General features: G+C 45.9%; 2 protein-coding genes across 11 annotated transcripts in view; both read right to left on the bottom strand.

The window, feature by feature from the left end:
• RBM4 (RNA binding motif protein 4) overlaps positions 1–2,334 on the bottom strand; it is a 31,205-nt gene extending 28,871 nt beyond the window's left edge. For 3 of the 9 annotated variants that reach the window (XR_012001639.1, XM_072758461.1, XM_072758463.1), the window contains exons 1-2: positions 2,200–2,322; positions 796–1,218 (exon numbers count right to left, since the gene is read on the bottom strand). Coding sequence is in view for 8 of the 9 variants with exons in the window: in XM_072758461.1 (XP_072614562.1) it covers positions 796–1,207 (412 nt within the window). In the remaining variant the exon portion in view is untranslated. Of the gene's footprint in view, positions 1–795; positions 1,219–2,044; positions 2,115–2,193 lie in introns of all 9 variants that reach the window. The other 6 variants (XM_026004337.2, XM_026004336.2, XM_026004340.2 and 3 more) reach the window with 4 other exon arrangements.
• RBM14 (RNA binding motif protein 14) lies at positions 2,249–18,005 on the bottom strand. 2 transcript variants are annotated; one of them, XM_026004334.2, is made up of 3 exons: positions 17,535–18,005; positions 10,732–12,196; positions 9,075–9,958 (listed from the first exon to the last, which is right to left on the bottom strand). In XM_026004334.2, exons 1-3 carry the CDS (start codon positions 17,869–17,871, stop codon positions 9,751–9,753), a joined length of 2,010 nt encoding a protein of 669 aa, XP_025860119.1. In that variant the 5' UTR covers positions 17,872–18,005; the 3' UTR covers positions 9,075–9,750. The 2 variants fall into 2 exon arrangements, with proteins under 2 accessions (XP_025860120.1, XP_025860119.1); XM_026004335.2 differs by lacking the exons at positions 9,075–9,958; positions 10,732–12,196 and adding an exon at positions 2,249–2,387 and having other exon boundaries at positions 17,535–17,989.
• Positions 18,006–23,997: the final 5,992 nt, after the last annotated feature.

The following is a 23,997-nucleotide window of genomic DNA, read 5'->3' as shown; positions in this document are numbered from 1 at the left end:
GAAAACATAAAACCTTCCAAATAAAGTGACAATCCATACCATCATTCATGCTGCCCTCCAGACACACTAATAACCTAACCAAGGCTCTAAGGTTAACACCCATCTAAGTGCTGTATTCACCAAAGATGTTAAGAGTCCACCCTCTAAAATAGTAAAAAGGCATTGCCATTATCGCCCCCCAGTATCTTTCTCCTCAGAAACTTCTAAAATCAGACCTTTATTCTGGAGTGGCCTTACTGTCAAAACAGAACATCTTGGTAGAAGCATAATAAGAGCAATAGCCCTTTAAAGACACCATTTATCTAAAAACTAGCTATTTAATGACTAGTTATCTTTACTGGGAGATTATGAGTTGGGATGAGGTTTAAGGGGAAGCTTAACAGGGATTCTGCTCCCAAAAGTGTTGCTTAGAACAGTTCTTCTGCCAGGTTCTTCAAATGTAAAATAAAGCATAATGCTGATACTGGGCTGAGACAATAAATTCAGAATGAACCTACTTATAAGAAAAGGTGAGAAAAAAAAAAAAAAGCTAACTAGGGAAATCAAAGGAAAAGATTTCTGTGCTAACAGGCATAAAAGCCTCAGGAGTTCCAAACTAAAGCCATGTGGTGCAGACACTGCCCTAAGGTAAAGCCTTTAAATCCCATGAATTCTCCATTTTAAGTCCATCACCCACAATGCTTCACCATCAACACCAACAGCTGCATCTATACCCTAAACCCCCACCCTTACTAATCCAACCTATTTTCTGCACATAGCCTGTGTTCAACCCTCTTCCCAAAGAGGGTGGTTCACCTTGAAACTCTGTGTTGTCAAGGCCCCTGATGGCCTCCACTGCATCCTCTGCCCGCTCCATGTGTACGAAGGCATAATCTTTCACGATGTCACATTCGATGACTGGACCATACTCCTCAAACTTGGCCCGAAGCTCTTTGTTGGTACAGGTGGGACTGATGTTGCCCACATGTAACTTTGTGGAGGTTTTGCTCTTATTCTTGCTGGCTTCCACATTGATATTCACCCCGTGCAGCTTGTAGTGGTGCAGGTTGCGAATGGCATCCTCGGCTGCCGTCTTGTCCTCTATGTGCACAAAGCCGTAGTTCTTAATGATGTCACACTCCAGCACCTTCCCATACTGCTCGAAGAGTGAGCGGATCTCCTGCTCTGTGGCCTCCCGGGGCAGGTTTCCAATGAACAGCTTAACCATCTCGATGCAGCCTGCATGAAAAAAAATTTTTTTCTAACAAAAGACCTAAGGCTCACATCAGCTTAAAAACAAAACAAAAAAACCCCAAAACCTACAATCTCCTTTGACTCTAGCAAACATTTCCAGTCTTCCTTCTCTCTTACACACCCACCTTCACACAAAAATCAAAGGGAGGTGGGAATAAGGAGGCCTGCAACAGTACCAGCTGTAGAATCCCTAAGAATAAGATGAGGTCTATAACAGAAATGTCCTCACCTCAGTACACAAAGGATTTGAGAAGAGTTGAAAAGCTTCTAACGAAAATAAGAACATACATGCAAGGCTAGGAATACTGGGCTTCTCTACCCACTGGGAGGTCAGAAAACGAATGTCTAACTACTGGCTGGCTGAACTGACTACTGAAATTATCAATTAGCTCTTTCTCTCGCAACCGAGTGGCCACCATTTCCGGAAAAGTGGGCCTTGGAATAGCTACGTTTTAGGGTTTTCTTTGGAAGCAGTGAACGGGCAATTCGGGACAGAGAGTAAGGCATGAGAGCAGTACAGGAAGTGCAGGAGTGGGGAACGCCTCTCCCGAGGTGCCATCCTAAGAGCTCCTGCAGAACGGAGAAATGCGTGGCCAAAAAAGGGGGCTTCAGACTCATCAGCCAGACAACGTCTCAGTGCCCAAGAAATTCTCGAAAAGGGTTTCAATTTTCCTGAGTCTAAGGAAAGCGCGGTTATCTCTATGGAAACTTCAAAAGCAGGAAACCGAGCCAAGTCGGATAGAGGGCAAGGTGGGGAGAAAGCAGGGTATTCTCGGGGGAGGTCGTGGGGGAAGGGCCGCCTCAGGCTTACCGCGCAATGCCCAGGACCGAGGTCGGCTCTGAGAGACGGGTGCAGAGGCCGCGAACCCACTAGGATACCCCTGAAGCCCAAAGGAGTGAGATAAGATTTAACGGGGAAAAAAAAAAAAAAAAAAACAGTGGAGGGGCTCAGTCTCTCACCCGCACCGAAATCAGCAGGGGCTCTTCCTCGCGGCGCAGACGCTTCTGACAAAACGCTAAAATGGCGGCGGCCGCAGCAGTGACTCTGGGTAGAAGGGGAGGTGAGTGTACCACCGGATTGGCTGCTCAGTTAAGTTAAAGGCAGGCGTTCCCGCAGATCCTCTTCCTGATTGGTTACCACCAACGCCAATTACCTGAGAGGCCGGGAAGAGGTGGAAACGTCAGTAACCCCGGAGCTTTTATACGAATGCCAATGAGCGCCTATCTCGCGAAGCCGAAGCCAGTGATTGGACAAGAGATTGGCGTGAGGGAGGAACTACAAACGTGGGCTTTGCCGGCGGGGTGCGGCCCGCCATTAGGCGGAGCAGGCAGGAGCTCCGGTGCGGCGGTCTTTAGTTTCATGGCGCCAATTTTGTGAAGCTTCCACGTTTTGCCACCGACACGTGCATATTCTGACAGTATCCCCCGCTCCATTCTGCCTTCTCCGAATTTCTCCACTCCCCAACCACCACCCCCTCGCAGCCAGGATGCTACGAACGATAGTTTACGCAGACCCCAACGCCAGGTAAGAAAAATAACGAAGCGTCCCCACCTGAAAAACCAACCTCGTCCTTTGCCCAAGAATCCACACCGTAGCCCTAGGAGTCCCGGAGCTCCCCCAAAATCAAACTACGGTCATAGGTGGTGAAAGGATCTCTGGAAACGGTTAATGGGCGCAGCTTCAACTAGGTTATAACGGCCCCGAAGTTGGCCCGGTTGGAAGTTGCGTTACTCAGGAGGCGCTGAGACCAGCTCCCGCGCGGAACCAGCCTCCCGGGGTGGGTCCAAAATGAAGAAACGGCTTCTCTGTATGACCTTGGATATTGAAAACGCCCCCACCCCGCCCTGAGAAAAAACTGGAGCAGCAAAGTTTTTTGTTTTATTTTATTGGGCACCATCAGCCAGAGCTGTAGGTTTAAACTCCTAGAACGGACCTTAAAAAAGCCTAGTCACATCAATCTATAAACAAAATACAATCAAAACAGCATTCTCCGGAGCGTGTTTCCCTCATCACATTTTCTTTCTCATCCTTTGGATCTTCATGTAATCCCATATTCAGTGAGCAAAGCAATGACCCTTTTCTGCGAGGCAGCTTTTGAGGAGGGAGTTGGGGGGGGGGGGGATAGATTAAAGAACTTAAAAAGCAGTGAATTATCTATGAGGAAGGGATCATGAGTAGAGATAATATACGACCGTCCAAAGCAGCCCCAGAAAAGGGGGTGGGGGCCATAAAGAGGAGGAGTCAAAGTTATGGAAATGAATTTTAAAACCGGACAGGACTCAGGAATCAAATGGTGAAAAAACTGGTCAAGACTTATTCTAGGGTGGGAAGAGCAAAGGACCTAAAATCATCGAAATATGATTTACAGATGTGGTGGTCACTAATCTTGGTCCATTTTCATTGTGGATGCTGATACTCTGAGACTGAGTAACGGCCATATAATCAGTGATGAAAATCAATTCCATGTTAGTCAGCTGTGTGTGCCCTTTTGAGGTGGCCAGCCATCAGGTGAGGGTCACCACTCAATCTGCAGGGAAATGCATCTGGTATAGAAATCCTCTCAGCTCCTTTCAGTTTGATCTTCCAAATTTTGTGTGTCCCAACAGCCCTGGAGATAACTTTCTTCCAAAATACCAAAGCAGATGAGATCCACTCACTCTATAAGAATCTCTCCAGGTCCAAAGGGGAGAGGACTGGGAATATAAATCTCAGGATCACAATCTATGCCGATTTGCAGACCACAGCCCCCACCCCACCCCACCCCACCCTCAATCTAATTATTTACCTTCTGAAAGCCTTTAAGATGGAGTTATATTTGTTTCATTTTGCAAGCTCATCCAACTGAATAAATGCATTCAATCATCCCCTCCTGCTCCTTAAAACCCACTAAAATTGGAATTTTCAAACTCACCCTATCTGATCTGGTTCTTGCCAGAATCTCCCAATTTCTTAAACAAACCCACCCCCAACACATTGTTCCACCCCACACACTCCAAACCCCAACCATGCTCCAGTACACTGGCCTTTTGGTTCAAGTTCATTTAGACTGGAATATTCTTTCTCCAGGTACTTCGGTGACCACCCCATCCAAAAACATCCCTCCTACTCCAACCCTACCTTGAAACTTCATCCCATGACTTCATGTTATTTTTCCAAATACTTACCACCACTTGAAATCCTATGTGTTCATTCCATTTTGTTCTCCTACCTCTTACCCCCCTCCCCCATCAATACTTGTGCAAGGGCAGGGACTTTTTCTTCTTCCCTTCTCTATCCTCAGTGTTAGAACTGCACCTGGAACATGGTAGGTACTCAATTATTTGTTGACTTAACATGGGGGGGGGAATGAATGCAAGACTTCTTAGAAACCAAAAGGAGAAATACTTTTGGATTTTCAGTCAATATCAGCTAAGACCATGGACACTTAGTTCTAAAATCAAACATGTTTACCCTTATCACCTATTACACTTTCCAGTCTCCCTAAACAGAAAAAGCAGGTGCCCAAAAGCCAGGGGGGTAACCTACACTACAGCTTTTGATTACCAAGATTACCAGCTTGACAAATGCTGCAAAATGCTTTACGTAGAAAGATCTGTGTAGTTCAACCACCTCCATGATGTTCACCTATCCAACTCTATTTTACTGAGTACTAAAGAAGCTTAATATTTGTTTCTTAAAAACCATTAAGGCTTATAAATTAAAGACATATGGTCCAAAACCTCTAACCTTACCAACCCAACAATCCAAAATAGGATTGAATGCAGTGTTTTAAAAACACCTTGTCCAGAACACTTTAGATGTCATTTGGGAGATTTCTTAGTTTGTTGATCAGGTTGCCAAGCACCTAAAAGTTAAAGTGATTTGTCCAAAGTCATCTAGAAAGCTGTATGTCATAGCCAAGCATAAATATACATTCTGACTGTAGATTTTGAAAAGACAAGTGCCTGAAGCCTGGACTCTTGAAAGGGAAATGAGGGGAAAATCCAAATTTAGGAAGGAAACACTGATGTCAGTGAAAACCATTCAAATGTGAATAAACAATCTATTACTTTCACACCCTTGTGGGTGAATATATATAATTTATACACATTAATAACTCTGGCTCCTGTCCAGAAATGAGTTACTGTTTTAGTTAAGAGTTCAAATTAAAAACCAGTATTTGCCAGGGATGTTCAAACTGGCCTGCCTTGACTAGGCCAGTCAAGCAGGCTTTCTAAACCTCCAATCCCACTGCCAGCTATACTCGCTTACCCTCCCCTTACCGTCTTTTCCCTATCCTCATACCTTTCTTTTCTATACTCAAGGAGAATCTGATCTCAGGACACTGAAGTGTTGCTGGAGACTGGAGGTTACAAAAACTGGTGTGGTCCATGGCCAACTTCACTCCTAGGTACCACTCATTTAAAAATACACTGCTTCATTGTTATTCATATGTGCTGCACTCACAGCTACATCAAAGTCCTTTGCTCGGATGTGCTCCACTAGGCCACCCCAATCTCCTCAGAATGTTCTAACTCTATGAGATAGCTAGCATTTTTAATAAGCACTGGCTATATATAAGGTCCTACACTTGTTCCGTGTTCTTATTTGATCCTTCCACAGTATTATAATGATTACAAGCAAAGTCCTGAATAATTCGATTCAAAATACTGCTTCAATCCCTTGATCTACTTTCTAACCATATGATCTTAAGTTACTTAACCTATAGCCTCAATTTCCCTATTTATAAAAGAGGTTTCAAAATAATTGGCATTTGGGCTGCAATGAAGAGCAAATGTAATTCCTTTGTGAAAAGCACTTTTAACAGTGGTCATTTAGCAAGTGTTCAATAAATGTTAGCAATTACCTTCATTTTATAGATAAAAAACGAAAGTTCCTGACATGTCCAAAATCACACAGCTAAGTAGTGACAATTCAAACTCAGGAAACCTGTGACTTTAGAGCCAACACCACTAGTCATTCTTTCTGTGCCAAGTCAATTTTCCAAACAAATTCCATCTCCATAAAGTTTTAACTAGTGGAGCTGCCTCTTCCTTATCTTCCACTACCCTAGCATTGTTTATTAACTCTAACTAGTTCATTGAAGTAGGTCCTGCCTATTATAAGTAGCGCAAGGGCTCAGCTACTTGAACACTATATTTCCAGTATTACTGACACACAGTATTTCAAAGGACTTAGAGCTATACTTGAAATAATTTTAAGAACTTTTTTTCTGGAAAACTCTAGGTTCTACCACTTATGATCTCTCTAAAAGTAACTATAAAGTTTTTCACCTGCTTTCCACACGTTTTTAAAGATTTTATTTATTTGAGAGAACGAGACCATGAGCAGGAAGAAGGGGGGGCGGTAGAGACAGAGAGAGAAGCAGACTCCCCGCTCATCAGGGAGCCTGGCTTGGGGCTTAATCCCAGAACCCCGGGATCATGAAAGAGCCAAAGGCAGACACTTAACCAACTGAGCAATCCAGGCTGCCATCACCTGCTCTCCATCTTACCTTCTCTATTACCCAACCTTCTATCACATAATAGTCCATAAATCTAAGAAATGTATTTTCATTATGACCTCAGTCATCCCCTATTATGGTCAGCTTACATGGCTTGATGGGACAAAATGACTAGAGAATAAGCAGTCTGTGCACAGACATTGGCAGAGCTTAACTGATGGGCATTACTAGAAATGCAGCCTACCCAGAGGCTGACCAGTCAGTGCCAGTCCCATTATCTCCAATACAAGGGATCGAGCCCCAGGCTTACCCCAGACAGAATTTGAAACAAAGTCCAAACCTCAGAAGAGAGCAGGCTGACAAGGCTAGAAGCCTCTATGTGATCTTGTTCCAGGAATAAATCATCTTAAATTTCTCCAATGAAGGCCAAGTTGTAGAGGTGAGAGATGCAGAAGTGCAAAAATCTGAAGGACACTGGGAGCCCATATTCCCCACCCTCTTCTCCCCAAACACACATTAAATATCTGTCTTCCCATTCACTCAACCCAACCATCTCAGGTTACAGGACCCAGAACTTAGAAGTCCACAGAAAGCCAGGTATAAGGAGTGGGCTACAGGATTAACACAGGTGGCATAATTTAAATAAAAGAGGACAAAGGGAATTTTAAAACAATCTGCAAGAAGAAGAGAATGACAAATGATTTCGCTTTGTAGACTCTTCTGCTTAAACAACGAAAACCCTGAGGGCTGAGGCAGAAAGGGTATCAGGACCTAAGGATGACAGGCAGTTAGTGATCATCTAGGCCAGGTCACTCTGAAGAACTTGGGCTGCAATAAAGCACATCAACACTGGCCTCAAGAGCACATTAAGTTTTTTTTTTTTTCCACAGGAACCGTGGGATTGGAGTAGTGGCAGAACCCTCACTGGAGAAAAAGGAAGAGAGAAAGCCACATGACAAATATTACAAATATACAGGCCACAATCACAGCCCTGCAATCAACCAACCCTGTATTTTCCAGAGTAATAACCAGAGCTAAGCTGGTTAGCTTGGCCCTCAGATCACCCCACCCTCCCTGCAGAAAAGTGACAAGAAACCTATCGAACTCCCCCCACAGTCCTGTAAAGAAATGAAAAGGAACAGCAATGCACCTGGAGGCAAAGCAGTGAGCAGAAAGAGAAACAAGGAAAAGAGCTATGACCCCAGTAACCCTCTGAAATTACCCCAATTAGCATCCACAAGAGTTCATGGTTATAAAGATCATAGGCTTTTGCCCACTGGGCAGAGGAAAGAAAACATCTGGGGCAAGCTACTCTGAATCAGGCAAATTCACGAGAAGCCAGTAAGAGAGGCAGAAAAAAACCCACCTGAACTCCACTTGATTGACACATATAACTGCCCCAAATCACCTTGCCCCAGCAAACTCCCAAATCGAATCTCTGTTAAGTCCCCATGCCCAAAGGAACATCATTATGTTCCTACCCAACCAGTCTTCTTCCATTCACTATTAGTAAGCCCAAGCCTCCATCTTGTCCCTGCCTGGAATTGCCTGAACCCCACCCCCCTGCCAGGTCCTCTCAACACACCCACCCCACCCACCAGTCCCAGAATAAAAATATAGAAAGATTCTTCAATTCCTCCCTCTAACCCAGCATCCCCACTTGGGTTATGCTTGTACCTCACCCCTTTCCCAGTGTGAGGTCACCTTCAGATATAAACCCAGCAAGAAAACATCTGGAAACCTTGACAAATGGAGATAGGGGAAGTGAGTCTCGGCACTACGATGGTAGAAGTTGACAGGACACAGGAAGGACGCTCCATGGTGATGTTCAACAGGCGAAATACCAGGTATATTGCCAGATCCCCCATACCTGCTTCCAACTGTCCCTGTTCCTCCTTTCTCTAACCACAGGGAAGTACCAGACACTGAAATCACCCCTACCCCATTACTGGCTCCCCTCTGGGTCCCAGCTCCAACACTCACTCAAGCCCACTGCCTGGAGACTAGCCTGTAAGCACCAAAGCAGCCTATTTCCCCACTTCTCACTTGAGAAGCCATACCCCAGGACCACCCTACTGGAGCACAGGTTGTTTTCGAACTGGAGATAAGTTAGGGGAAAATGGGCAATAAATTTACTTGGTGTGATCAATTCAAGTTAAGGGCTGAGAAGTCCAAGCAACTTGGTCTGGACTCTCCAGTCCTAAAGATGGCAGACTAGTAGGACAACGATGACCTAAATGCCTTTGGGCAGCAGGGAAATCACTAATTCCCACATTCAAACCCCTTTCCTCATCTGCCCTGGGGTTCTCCAGCTGCCTTCCTTTTAGCTGTCATGTCTTCCTGGATGTCAAACTGGCTCCTCTGAAACTGAGTGCAATCAAGACAATGACAACCAGGTTTCCAAACTGCAAATTGCCCCAAGTTTTATTTGTAGTCCATACAAAAGGGAAAAAAAAAATCAAGGTTTTCTAACACCACCTACTTGGGGAGATGGGGATGTGGGACTGTGCCACTCAGCATCAGCTAGAACATCAGGGGGTCAGTAGGGATTTGGACATATACCAACCGACTGTCCCGACAGGAACTCAGTCTCAACACAGTCTATAGAGGAACAAAGTCAGGGCCCCCTGGACTGCTGGCACAGCTTGGCGCATAGGAAATGGTTAAGCTAACCCTTTCCTGGCCTCCCTCACATCTAAAAAGAAAAAGGCGCCGCCGACCTCTCAGCTGCAGGTTGCTTCCCCATCCAGACGACCTTAAATATCGCGCACAAAAATAAAAGGGAGCCAGGAAAAAATAAAAACATAAAAGAAATTCCCATCCTGGGAGATGGGAGGCAGGGGAGAGGGGAAACCGCAGATCTAGAGCCAGTAGCAAGATTTGCTGCTGAGGCGAAGGAACAAAGGTTACTGCCGAACACTCAAAAGGATCATCTCCTGGGGAAGGCCCACAGGGTAGAGGGGATGAAAAACCGCAAACAGGAGAGGTATGGGCCAGTGGTTATAACCTGGGTCTGCACCCTACCCCACCTTTCCTCTCCTTCCCCCCCGTGGTGCCCCATCCCAGGATGGCCCTACATGCGGCGCTGGTAGCCAGAGTGCATCTGAGCTGCCCGCAGGTAATCATTATAGGAGCCCGAATAGCGTGCGTAATCGGAATGGGCATCGGGCAGGCGACGGTAATCCAGCGAGGACTTTGTCGGCGAGCGGCGGAACGAAAGCTGCGACTCTGATAAACGGCGGTAATCAGAGAGCTCGGCTAAACGCCGGTCGGAACCATACCTAGTCGAGAGAAGAAGACAGTTGGTGAATGAGACAATTGAGGGGAGGGCTCCAGGTGGGCATGGGGGAGATGCCAATGGGGATAGGGAGGGTGTGATCAGATTGGTCTCCAACAAACAAGATTTTGTCAGAAGGCTCATCACCCTATCCAGGGCAAGAAATCAAGCCTGGTTCAACTCAGTGGGAAACCAAGCCCACCACTGAAGCCCTCCCTTCTCAACTGGCCAAGGTGGATTTTGGTCTATATTCCCAAATCACAAACAAACTATCCCCCCTGGGCCCCGCACAGAAAGACCTTGGTTGTTTATCAACAGAACGGCGGACGAAAGCAAGGTCCCCAACTTCCCCAAAGAGTGGACGCACCTCATACACCTTGCCTTCAGCCAGTGAGTGCCAAAGGGACTACTCTTTCAAACCCACCCCACCAAAGCCAGGACAACCACATGACAGGCTTAAGGATCCTTGAGACGGTGGGAAAGGCTATGGGCCACAATCCTGCAGGCAGTAGCTCCAATGGCACTTGGGCTAGCCTAGACAGGTGACACTTTTCCCAGCCTGACTAGCTGGCACCACCCCAGGCTGAGCACTAATGCTCCACCTGAACCCTGGTGACCAGAAAAGTTCACAGACATCAACCCCCTCGACCTTTGGACATCCCATGGGAGTAGAGAAGACCAAGGGAGGGGCCAATGGCTCCAGTTTCCCTCCCCTGCCAACCTCAGCCCCTTGCCCTAAGCCCCAGCTGGGGGCAGAGGCGGGGGGGCATACAGTACCTTTTCGACATGGCGACAGCCTTTTTGTAGGGATCGTCGTAGCTGGCCCGGGGTGGGGAGAGGCGGGTACGCTCATAGGGCGGCGGGGTGCTGTTGGCGTTGGCAACGGCCCCCTGGGACATGGACAGGTAGGCTGCAGACGGCTGACCTGCCCCATCGTAGGCATTGCCCGGCTGGCCACGGTAGGAGGCAGCAGCCTGGGGATGCTGCTGGGCAGCATAGGAAGCAGCCAATGAGGCTGACGACTGAGTGCGGTATGGAGCTGCCAGGGTGGCAGAAGGCTGGGCCCCGTAGGCAGCTGCAGCACCATAGGAGCCAGTGGCCGCAGCAGCTGACTGAGCCCCATAGGAGCCTGACAGGCCCATTGATGCTTGAGCCCCATAACTATTCAGCTGGGTCTGAACAACCGGCTGGGCCCCATAGGAGCCAGCCATCGGGGTAGTGGCTTGTGCAGCATAGGCGGCTGGTTGGCTGGCATAGGCAGCAGCTGTAGCTGGCTGCGCCACATAGGCAGCCGGCTGGGAAGAGTAAGAAGCAGCCTGTTGTGCAGCATATGGGGCAGACTGGGCATTGTAAGAGGCCGAGGGCTGGGCATTGTAAGAAGCTGCCTGGGCCCCATAAGCTAGTGAGGAGGCTGCAGACTGGGCCCCATAGGAGGCTGCCTGGGCCCCATAAGAGCCTAGGGAGGAAGCTGCTCCCTGGGTGTTGTAGGAGGAGGCAGCCGCACGAACCCCATAGGAAGAGGCAGCCTGCGCGCCATAAGATGATGGCTGGTTACCATAGGAGGCAAGGGAGGAACCCTGAGCCCCATAGGAGTTGAGCGAGGAAGCCGCAGCTGGCTGACCCCCATAGGAGGAGAGAGCTGAGGCTGAGGGCTGGGCTCCACCATATGGACCAAGCGAGGAAGCTGCGGCAGACTGGGAGCTAGGGCTAGCCAGCTGGCCCCTGTATGGAGCCCCAAGGGAGACAGAGGGCTGAGCGCGGTAAGAGGCTGCCTGGGCTGTCATGGGCTGAGTCCGATAGCCGACACCCAAAGAGGCAGAAGGCTGGGCCCTGTAGGCAGCTCCCAGTGACACTGAGGGCTGGGCCCGGTAGGTGGCTGGCTGGGCCGTCAGAGGAGCCACATAGGAGGCTCGGGGAGGTGAACGGCGCAGGGGGCTGCGGTCGCGACCAAAGAAGGGTGGTGTGGGCTGACGGGCTTGCCCATCAAAGCCACCAGTGCTGTTGCCAAAAGCCTGCTGGTAGTCGAAGGTGGCAGAGAAGCCACCAGTTCCAGGGAATGCCGTATCCCCAGCCCCTGGTTTCTTGGTCTTGTCCCCAGACTGGATAGCCAGGCCAGGCCCCTTCTTCTGACCCTTGGTTGAGAGTTCCACGTTGATGCGCTTGCCCTTCACTTCTTTGCCGTTGAGCTGCGCGATGGCGGCTTTGGCATCTGCTTCCTTCTCCATGTGAACAAACGCGTAGTCTGATAAAGCAGCAGACAGAGGGTTAGCAATTAGGGGGGCAGGGCATGCTACCTGATGGGTCCCAAACTGGACACACAACAGCACCCAGCTGTTGCCAGCTACCTCCAGGCCTCTAAACCCTCCTCTCCAGGAGTATGTCATAAAACATGGTTCCCACATAACAAAGCTTCCAACTGTCCCAAGCATCACCTTTCCCTATGGCCTTCTCCCCATTCTCCCCTTCCCCCTGCTACCTCACCCAACTTTCTGGAGAGAAGAGCAAAGATGAACTCTAACACAGGATAAAAATCTTCCCAGCTCCTGTAAGTGTAAACCACCAGACAAAACACAGAAAGGGTTCTTGGATCACTCGATTACTTAGTGTTCTCTAGCCCAAGGTCACCAAACACTACTGCTCACCTTTGAACCATAACTCTGAAATACTGGAAATGACCAATTATGTCTTGGCATGACCCATGTCTCAGCCCAGGGTCCAATTAAAGCAAGAAAGCTAGACTGAAATGCACAGTTCATTAAATGCTTCCAATGTCATCTCCCTTTCTCTAAGTACTTTCATTTTCAAAGGATTTCCATGCACAGGCCTTCATTTGGGCCTCACAATAATCCTAAGACAGGCAAAGCAAAGGATCATTATCTCCATTTTACAGGTGTACAAACATGCTCAGAGGATTTATATGGCCCTAGATCAAAACTTATTAGAGCCAGGAACAGAATTCCAGTTCTTCTGTGCCCCTTCACTACACCAGTCTATCCCTGAGAAATCAATATATAAGGCATGACTGTGTAAGATAACTAGAAATTTAAACTGAGAACAGGTGCAGCTGGAGCTCACGTAAGTCACTGAGGTGTGGGAATGGAAACTGAGCCTCTTGGCTGAATTCAGGCCTAAGCCCCCTACCCTAGGCTATGTCATATCCTCTACTTGTTCCTCTTCAAGGGACAGAAATATATATACCTTACCCCTTGGATTCCTGTTCACAGAGCAGACTATTTACAGGAAAGATCTGGTTTCCTAGCTTCAAGATGAGAAGCTACAATTGCAGGTTCTGCTAAGCAGGTTACCCTTGAGGTCCTCATTTAGGATCTGAATGAGCTGTGGTGGGATACAGACTTAAGATAGGATGCTGGGATCTCAAAGTCCTACTCATCTCCCATACAGAAGGAGACAACTTTAGAAAGGGGAGGAGTAGGAAGAAATTCTTATTCGTGTCCAAATTCACAAACCACAATGGTGCAAGCAGGATCTGAAAAACAATGACAAGATCACGCTCATGGGAAATAAGGCCATGCACTTTAACCCATCCGACCCCATGGCTATTTAAGTACCAAGTACCAGGACCCCATCTCTCACACATCAGTTTAGGAAACAAAAAACTAACTGGATGAAATTACTAAGATTCTATTCTTGAAGATAAGAAATCCTTTTACATAGCCTTGAAATAAGTGTCTGAATTTCTAGAAATTTTCCTATCAGGATGCCCTCCCTAGCTGCTCTGAGAGCAAGTTATTTTTCTCAGTGTGAGGCAATGCCATCAACCTGCCTCTCATACAAATGAAAATAAAAATATAATCAACAGGTACAAATCATAAGTATGATATAGCCAAAGAATACTGAGTTAGGCACTTAAAAGCCTGTTACAGATCCAGATGTTACTGACTTGCCAAATCTGTCCTACCCACCTCAGTTAGGAGGTTCAAATAAGAAAATAAAAGTGCCTCGTTAAATATAAATAGCTATATAATAATGATAAAGAATTATGATTACTCAATCCTAGGAATAACCATAGGCTTCTCTCCCTACAGAGTATTATCCTTCATCCGTAATAATAAAAAATAACAGCTACCATACCATTTGTATGTGCAAGCTTAGAACCTGCCAGAGATGATGAAAGAACAAAATAAACCATCCCAACTCTCAGCCCTCATACCTCCATGGTCAGAATCTGATTTCTTACCTACCAATTAAGGCAAAGTGTTCCTTTTGGATTAGCCACAGGATATTAGAACTGTCCTATGGTCTCTCACCACCACTTTGGGTAGAGGTAGCTAAAAACAGATACTAGTGATCAGAGACTCTTTAAAAGCAGAGACTAAAAAAATAAAAGCAAGAGACTGAGCTGACCCTCCAGAGAATACAGTGCCAAGCAGAAAACAGAAGCCTGTCGGCAGATTAGGGAAATGGAAAAAAAAAAAAATCTTCAAACACTATGAGAGAGTATTAATGAATGATATTACAGTCCTGGCTAACCCATCCACAGATTCCTGAGACTAGAACAAGCTAGGGAAAAACAGCCAACAACAACTTCAAAGGGTTTGTAAGAGCAACAGGACATCCCACTGTCTACTCTCTACTTAGCTAGGTTTTGTTAAGAAACCAAGTTGAAGTTTGAAAACGGAGATTTCACATGTATGATTCAACTGACTGCCCATATGAATTATATCACTGATTTTTATAACTGGCTTTTTAAAAAGCCATTAGATACAATTATAACCAATTTACATCAAAGAGTTCCTAAGCCAAACAGTAAAGAGTAGTATGACTTGATTGTCCAGCTAATCTAATCACATCAGGGCTAAGCCAGCAGCCAAACCAAGACCTAGCCCTATCAAAGATGCCCAGGAACCCAATTAATCCTAGGATGATGAAAAACCAGAAATCTAGAGACTCCAGAAACCCACCTGCCTGGAGAGCTAGTTCAAGAAACAGTAACCTCTGGGAGAAATCCCCTGCATTTAAAGGCAAAAAAGCAAGCAATGTTTTACACAGATCACCTACTGGTCTGGCAGCATCACAATTCTTCTAGCATCAAGAGAATCCAGAAAAATGAGTTTTCCTATCCTGAGGGAAGTAGAAATCTCTAAACTACAGATTTGTGTACAACAGGGAAAAACGGCCGCCTACAAAAAATAGAGGAAACAGTTTCCTCTTCTGCCTTTCAGACCTCTCCTGAAGCCTAAATGGTTCCTAAAGCTGTCAGCAACTCTCCTACTTCATCTTTGAACACCCAATAGAATGTAACCATGGAAAGTAGTTACAATCCAGTTGCTATGGAGATTTTTGCTCTTTAAATCAAATCATATCTACACCTCAGGGGTAACCAAGCAACTATGTTTTTCCACTGTGAAATAAAACAGAACTGGTTGTCCTGTGCAACCCCAAGCTTCTGTGCTTTTCAAAGACCTGACAGCCAATACCAGAAGACTTGATTATCGAATGCCCATTCTCAACCCAAGAAATGAGTGTTTATAAAGCCAGAGCCAGTCTCTTCTGCTACATTCCCAACTTAAAAATCTCACTTTCTTTCACCCCAGAGAGACAGAAAAGCATCAGTGAAGGAAATGACAGTCAAATCTTTCCCAGAGTCTGACGTCAGAGTGTCAGGACTTCTGTTACTTATCAGGGTAACTACAAATAACAGCTAACCACTACTCCCTGATGAAGTTAACACATTTCCACTAACTGAATGTTTACAAAAGGATAAAATAGTCAAAACTTTCGCTTTCTCACTAAGTGTCAGCCAGGAGTTCTATAAACCACATGCAGTTATACACTTCACCCTTCCCACCACTGTCACTTGGTCTCAGACCAGAGCGAATCCAAGGAAATTTTTGGTTTGTCCACCAGCTGAAAACAAGCATCTTGACCAATGAGTTCCATGGAGACTGTCCCCTTAGGTGCTAATTTCTAGATTCCCAATCTAGTAGTCATCATGCCTGAGAACCACAAAAAAAATGTGGTAAGTCAATTAAACACAGAATTCTCATAGTGAGTCATGTACCCTTATCCATTTCCTGGCCAGATGCCCAATCTGAAGTCCCTCCTATTCTAACTCTAAACAAAAGCAAAAATCAATGTACAACATAGCCTGCCTCAGAGCAAAGCCTGCATTCTGGATATTCGTAGACTTGTATAACCTGAATTAAGGAAAACAGAATGCAGTATTAATGCAGAACAAGGAATTGCTCCTAGTAGTGGAGCCTGCAACCCCTTACACTTTCCCAGTTTCAGAAAGGACAAGGAATAGCTCAAAAGATACGCTCATCCAGGACAGCAAATCAAGTGTCTTGGTGGAAATAAGCACCTGCACCATTTCCTATCACCAAAACTTTTCAGAGTAAGAGCAGGTATGAATCCAGCACCAGGAGTAGGACATCAGATGCTCCCCCAGGTTACATCCTTGAAGATGGCAAAGTTAACTCTGATCTGTTCCCAAGAGAAACCGAAAAAGGCCACATATACAAAAGGGCTATCCCACCGAACCTTGACAACATAAAAGAAAAAGAGCTTACAGGATAGAAACCTAGACTATAAAAAAGGTCAACTGGGTCCCAAAAAGAAGTTGGGCCTAAGTCACAGTGATACATATTTCTTCAAGAAAAGGCAAACTAGGGATCTACCTAAGGATTAGACTACTCCAGCAAAGACGATTAGCAAGTAAACCTGTTTTGCCCATGTTTAACCAAGACCTCTCACACGTGCCTCTCCATGTCACCCTCAGCCAGAGTATATGCCCCCTTGCAAAATCACCAAGCTTATAAAAGAACACTGCCCCAAGGACATGGGCTGGCAAGTAAAGGTTATGGAAAAGAGGCTTTCATAAAACAAGCCTCCTTCCACATTCAAAAGGTCCAGGTTCCCAGTTCATAGATGTAAAATCGAGCCTAGTTTGTGGGACTTGGAAAACAGCGTTGCCACGCCTAACCCACCTAACGATACTTAAAGGCCAAAATGATTCGGAAGGGGCCCCTCCTATACCCACGAGTAACTATACCCATGAGTAGACCCATGCCACACAAAGCTAGAAGATCCCAGCCCGAGAAATGTCCAAGGGCCCCGTTACCTTCCGCTCGGGAGCATTCATCGGGAGGGAACACGAGGGTGGCCTTGGGGCATCAGCCCCCACCTTTTCCCTCTTCCCTTGCTCTGACCGACGTCTGGAGAGGAAGGGGGGAAGTGGCGAAATCTTCCCCGTTCCATGATCCGGCTTGTGCCCGTCACTTCCCAATTTCCGCTCGGTGCCAGGCCCAGGAGACCAGTGGAAGGCGCGCCCCCGGTACACTCGCAAGTCTCTCAGGCGCGTCCCCGGCCCCGTAGCTCGGCTCACAGTGGCCGCCGAACCCACCCAGAGCCGCTTCCTCCCATCTGGAGAATAGTGCCTGGACCGCAGGGGAGGAGGGTGACTACCCAACGCGCCCCCAACACCTCCGGCCTCGCTCCCGCGGACTTCCCCACCCGCCCCAACCGCGCGGTGACCGACCCCCGGGAAAGGGGCGTGGCTAACAAGCTGAGTGCCCAGAGCGCGCCCGCGCCCCCGCCCCCGCGCGCCCCCGCGTTACCTTTCACCACGTCACACTCGATGACGCGTCCGCGGCGCTCGAACAGGCTGCGCAATTCCTGGCTCGTGCACGCAGCCGACACATTGCCCACGAAAATCTTCCAAGTGTTAAGAGGCCGTGGGCGCGACATCTCCACCACGAGTGCGCGCCCCGGCCGCAGCTCGTGGCCGTGCAGGGCCTCGATGGCGCGCAGCGCGCCTGCGTTCTCGCGCATGTGCACGAAGGCGAACTGTTTCATGACGGCGCAGCTCATGACCGTGCCGTAGGGCGCGAAAAGGGCTGCTAGCTCCTCTGGCGTTGTATCCGCCCCATCGACGTTTCCCACGAATATCTTCATTTTGCCGCCGCAGCCGCCTTCCCGGAGAGCCAGGACCTCTCCTCCAGCGACAGGCGAGACGTCCGACCGGCCGGCAGTCCTCCCCAGGAATGGCTGGCGACCGAGAACCCCGCCGCGCAGGCGCTCTGGCCTAGCCAATCGGAGCCCATATCCCGCGCGTCCTTCTGCCAATCAGAGAGGCTGAAGGAAGATGCACTCAGGCGCAGCCAATCCCAGAGGGTCTGGAGCCCGCTCGTTAGCAGAGGGGGCGGGAAAGGGACGACGGCGCGCGACCAACCGCCACTGCCGGGGGGAGGGGGAAGAGGAGGGTTGGAGAGGGGGGAACAAGCGCGGGGAGTGTCGGCGGCCGAGAGGCCTAGTCGGTGAGACGGCCTCTGGCCCGGGTGGGGCCGGGATCTGCGGGCCCAAGGAAAAACTTTGTTCAGTCGGAAGTCAGAACTCCTCCCACCTGGCAGCCTAAGCCAAACCTGGTGATAGCAGGGAGCGCAGCGCGTCCGTGGGAGGGTCGGGCCTGACGGAAGAAACCAGAACAGCCGCCTTCAGTCAGCAAACTGACGCCCCCGGGACCATGCTGGGCTGTCTGAGGGCCTGAGAGGCATCTGCCCAGGAGCACCTTCGTGCTGTTAATTCATTCTTTGGAAATACATTCCCTGATGTTGCTGAGATCCGTGGCAGAGGATGGAGACTGAAAAATCAGAGTTTCATATTTGCTTTTATGGAATTTCCAAGAGAGGAATAATGAGATCACTCTTGTGTGGATTTGACATTTTACACAATAGAAAGTTTAATGAAACAATGTTAGGTCAGAAGAACAGTCTCTGAGGGATCAAATGTTGAGCCTTAAAAAAAAAAAAATCAAAACCAACGGATGTACGTAAATAAAAATATTTTGCACGGCAGAAGACATCAAAAACATAAATACATGTGACAAATTCAGGAAAATATTTACCTACATGTTCATTCTACTAGTTCTATTGAGCACCTACCAAATGGGCAGCACCAAAGATATAGCAGTGAACAAAAAATGTCAAAAATCCTGTCCTTGTAGCTTATACTATGGTGAAGAGAAACATAACAAACAAGTAAAACATATAGACTATTCGATGGTGTTAGGGGAGCCTGGGTGGTTCATTTTTTGGGCTACGGACTGTTGATCTCCGCTCAGATCTGGGTCTCAGGGTTGAGTTGGAGCCCTGCTTTGGGATCCGTGCTGGGTGTGGGTATTTTATCAAAAATTTAAAAAGTAAAAATTAAAAGACGGTGCTAAAGATTTGAAATGACAGCGCAAGCAAGCCATCCTAAGGGGAATCATTCCAGCCAGAAAGTACAAGTCAAAAAGTCCTGGGGCAAGAGTATGTCTGCCTGTTCAAGGAATAACAAAGTGCCAGTATGGCTGGAAACTATAACAGAGTAAATAAAGAGCATGAGGATGTAGGGTGAGGTTGTAGCACACTGTGGATCAATGAAATGACGGGCTTTCACTTTTTTTTAAGTGTTTGTTTTATTCAACAATTCCATACCTCACCCAAGTACATATCACATCAGTGCACTCCTTAATTCTCTTCACCTATATAACCAATTCCCCACCTACCTCCCCTCTGGTAACCACCAGTTTGTTCTCTATAGTTAAGTTTTTTTCTTTGGGTGCCTGGGTGGCTCAGTCAAGTGTCCAACTTGATTTCAACTTAGGTCATGATCTCAGGATTGTGAGAGATGGAGCCCCATATCGGGTTCCATGGCATGGAGCCCGCTTAAGATTCTGCCCCTCCCCACCCCCTTCTCTCTTTCTCCCTCTTAAAAAAAAAAAAAAAAAAGTGTGTGTGGGTTGTTTTTTTTTTTTTTAATAATTTATTTATTCATGAGAGACAGAGAGAGGCAGAGACACAGGCAGAGGGAGAAGCAAGCTCCACGCAGGGAGCCGGATGTGAGACTCAATCCCAGGTCTCCGGGATCACGCCCTGCGCCGAAGGCAGCGCTAAACCACTGAGCCACCCAGCTGCCCCAAAAATGTTTCTTGATTTGTCTTTTTTTTTCCCTTTGCTCTTTCATTTTGTTTCTTAAATTCCACACGAGTGAAATCATATGGTATTTGTCTTCCTCTGACTGGCTTATTTTGCTTAGCCTTATACTCTCTAGATCCATCTATGATGTTGCAAATGGCAAGATTTCATTCTGAATAATATTTCATTATATATACATTATGTTGGAACATATATATACGTAATAGCATATAACAGCAAAGTGCCAGTATGGCTCCATAGACAGATTTATATATCTATCTCACAATTTCTTTATCCATCATCAGGTGCTAAACCACTGAACCACCCAGGGATCCCCTATTTTTAAGTTTTTGAAGAAAGTCCATTCTGCTTTCCACAGTGGCCGCCCCACTTTGCATTCCCACTAACAGTGCAAGAGGGTTCCCCTCTCTTCACATTCTTGCCAACACCTATTGTTTCTTGTATTGTTGATTTTAGCCATTCTGACAGGTGTGAGGTGATGGTGTTTTTGATTTGCATTTGCCTGATGATAAGTGATGATGAGTATCTTTTCACACATCTATTGGCCATCTGTATGTCTTCTTTGGAGAAATGTCTGTTCATGTCTCCTGCCCATTTTTTAATTAGATTGGTTTTGGGGTGTTGAGTTGTGTAAGTTCTTTATATATGTTGGATACTAACTCCTTATCATATATGTCATTTGCAAACATCTCCCATTCCATTGGTTACCTTTTAGTCTTGTTGATGTTTACTTTGTTATGCAGAAGCTTTTTATTTAAATGTAGTCCAATAGTTTATTTTTGCTTTTATAGCCATTGCCTCAGGGGACCTATCTAGTAACAAGTTGCTCTGGCTGATGCCAGAGAAGTTACTGCCTATGTTCTCCTCTAGGATCTTCATGGCTTCAGGCCTCATTTAGGTCTTAACTCCATTTTGAATTTATTATTGTGTATGGTGTAAGAAAGTGGCCCAGTTTCATTCTTTTGCATGTTGCAGTTCAGTTTTCCCAACACCATTTGTTGAAGAGACTTTTTTCCATTGGGTATTCTTCCCTGATTTGTCAAAGATTAATTCACTATATGATTATGGGTTTATTTCTGGGTTTTCTATGAATGGTTGGTTCACTATTCACAAATCAGTCAATGTGATACATCACATCCGTTAGATAAAGGATAAGAGGGGATCCCTGGGTGGCTCAGCAGTTTAGCGCCTGCCTTTGGCCCAGGCCGCGATCCAGGAGTCCGGGGATCGAATCCCACATCAGGCTCCCGGCATGGAGCCTGCTTCTCCCTCCTCCTGTGTCTCTGCCTCTCTCTCTCTCTCTGTGTGTGTCTATCATAAATAAATAAATATTTAAAAAAAAGATAAAAGATAAGAAGCACATGATTATTTCAAGAGGGACAGATAAAGCATTGGACAAAGTACAACATTCATGAAAAAAACTCTGGCTTTTACTTCTAAGTGAGGCTGGAAATCTGTGGAGGGCAGAGGGCAGGGCTGGGGGCTCATCTGATATGGCTTATCTTCCACAGTTTTATAAATAATCATTTTGGCTGCTATTAAAATGAGTGAAAACCAATGGAAAACAGTTGTTTGTTCAGAATACTATAGCTAGAATCCAGGAGAAAGATGATAGTAACATGGATCAGGGTGGCTCCAGTAGAATTCAGAGGAAGTAGTCAGATCTGGATGTACTTGGACACTAGAGCTAACACAATATGCAACTGGTTGTGAGTTGTGAGAAAAAGAAAGATGACAGTGAGCAACTTGGAAGTATGGAATTGCTATTTAGTGAGATGGGGAACATTGTGGGAGAAACAGATTTTCTGTGAAAGATCAGAAATTCAGTTTGGGATATGGTAAGTTTGAAATGCCTCTAAGTCACCCAAGTGGAGATACAATGGACAATTAAATATGTGTGTGGAGTTCAAGACAGAGGTCTGAGCTGAAGATAGAAGTTTGGGAGTCTAAAAAGTTAATATCTGTACTGTAGAAAGAACTCTTATAAATTGATATAAAAAAGATGAAATAAATGGGCCAATGATACGAACTGGCCATTTTATAGGAAAGGAAGTGTAAATGGCTAATAAACAAGAAACTTCATTGGTAGCCAAGGAAATACAATTTCCTAAGAAAATAAGAACATTTTTCACTCTTGAATTTGAAAAAAATGGAAAAAACAGATTTATATCTATTGGTGATAAGGGTGTGAGAGAAGCACATGCATAATGCTGATGACAGTGTAAACTCTACATCCTTCTTGGGAACTATTTTGGCAATATTGAAAGTTTCAGTGTGGTGATTCCTTAACATAGTAATCCTACTTTGGAAATCTAGTCTACAAAAAAACTCATTAATAAGAATATTTATATAAACTTACTTATTGTAGCATTGTTGTAGTACCAAGCAGTGGAAGCAACCTAAATGTCTGTAAATAAGGGAATAAGGTGGAATAAGGTGGAATATTCCTTAAGATGGAATATTACGAGGGCATCTGGCTGGCTCAGTTAGTGGAGCATGCAACTCTTGATCTCGGGGTTGTGGGTTTGAGTCCTACGTTGGGTACAGAGATTACTTAAAAGTAAAATCCTAAAAAATAATAAAAACAAAACCTTAAAAAAGATGTAATATTATGTTGCTACTAAAAGCAGTTCAGAATTTATTGATATGGGGACATCTGGGTGGCTTGGCGGTTGAACATCTGCCATCAGCTCAGGGTGTGATCCTGGGATCAAGTTCACCATCAGGCTCCTTGCATGGAGCCTGCTTCTCCCTCTTCCTGTGTCTCTGCCTCTCTCTCTGTGTGTCTCATGAGTAAATAAATAAAATCTTAAAAATAAAGAATTTATTGATATGGAAGGATGACCATAATTTAAGAGGGAAAAATACAATGTAATTGTATAATGTTACATCTTTCTAAGCTATAGGGGGAAAAATCCTCCACATAGGTGCATGTTTTTTCAGCAGAGAAATAACATTGGCTATGGATGAAATAGGGTTTAATTTGTTTTACACTTTTCCATATCATAAGACTTTTAACAGTGAGAATCCAATTCTTTTACAATTAAAAAAGTGCATCTTAAGGAAGAAAAGTGGGACATCATTTTGATAGTACTCTAATATCTCTGCAAATCCTAACTGCTGGCAGTATTCCCAGACTGGGTTCAGCAGGTCTCTGGCTACCCAGCAAGCACAGCCATTTTAAGGGTATTGTGGGGCAGTTCCATGTTTGTTCCTATATTGCTGGTAGGGTGTAGAGTCAGAACACTGTGAAACAAAAATAATGTAAAATCCATATGTGCTTTTAATTTTTCTGCTATCCACTTCATTTTTTTCTAAAGATTTTATTTATTTATTTATTTATGAGAGACACAGAAAGAGAGGCAGAGACAGGTAGAGAGAAGTAGGCTCCCCACAGGGAGCCCGGTGCAGGACTCAATCACAGGACCCTAGGATCATGACCTGAGCCAAAGGCAGATGCTCAACCACTGAGCCACCCAGATGCCCCCCTGCTATCCACTTTAAAAAGAAAAACAAGTAAAATTAATTTTAACAATATTTGTAACCTAGCTAAAAAACTATCAACACATAACCAATATATAAAATTATTAATATTTTACATTATTTTTCTTGTACTAAGTCTTTGAAATTCATTGTGGGGGGATCCCTGGGTGGCGCAGCGGTTTGGCGCCTGCCTTTGGCCCAGGGCGCGATCCTGGAGACCCGGGATCGAATCCCACATCGGGCTCCCAGTGCATGGAGCCTGCTTCTCCCTCTCCCTCTGCCTGTGTCTCCGCCTCTCTCTCTCGCTCTGTGTATCTCTGATGAATAAATAAATAAAATCTCTATAAAAAAGAAAGAAAGAAAGAAAGAAATTCATTGTGTATTGTACAATAACGGCACTTACATCTCAGTTTGGATTAGCTACATTTCAAGTGTTTGGTAGCCACATGTGGCCAGCGGCTGCCATATTGGCTACTGCAGGTTTAGCGTTCCTCCTGAAATGGCCTTCAGATCCTGAAGAGATGTCCTTTGTAAAAGCAGAACTTCAATGTTGGTGATGTATCTGATTTTTTAAAATAGCCCACCATTGGGCAGCCTGGGTGGCTCAGAGGTTTAGCACCTG

This window comes from Vulpes vulpes, chromosome 5 (genome assembly GCF_048418805.1).
Source record: "Vulpes vulpes isolate BD-2025 chromosome 5, VulVul3, whole genome shotgun sequence".
Taxonomy (NCBI): Eukaryota; Metazoa; Chordata; class Mammalia; order Carnivora; family Canidae; genus Vulpes; species Vulpes vulpes.
Note: the sequence above shows the minus strand (reverse complement) of the source record. Positions and strands in the feature narration are given on the sequence as shown.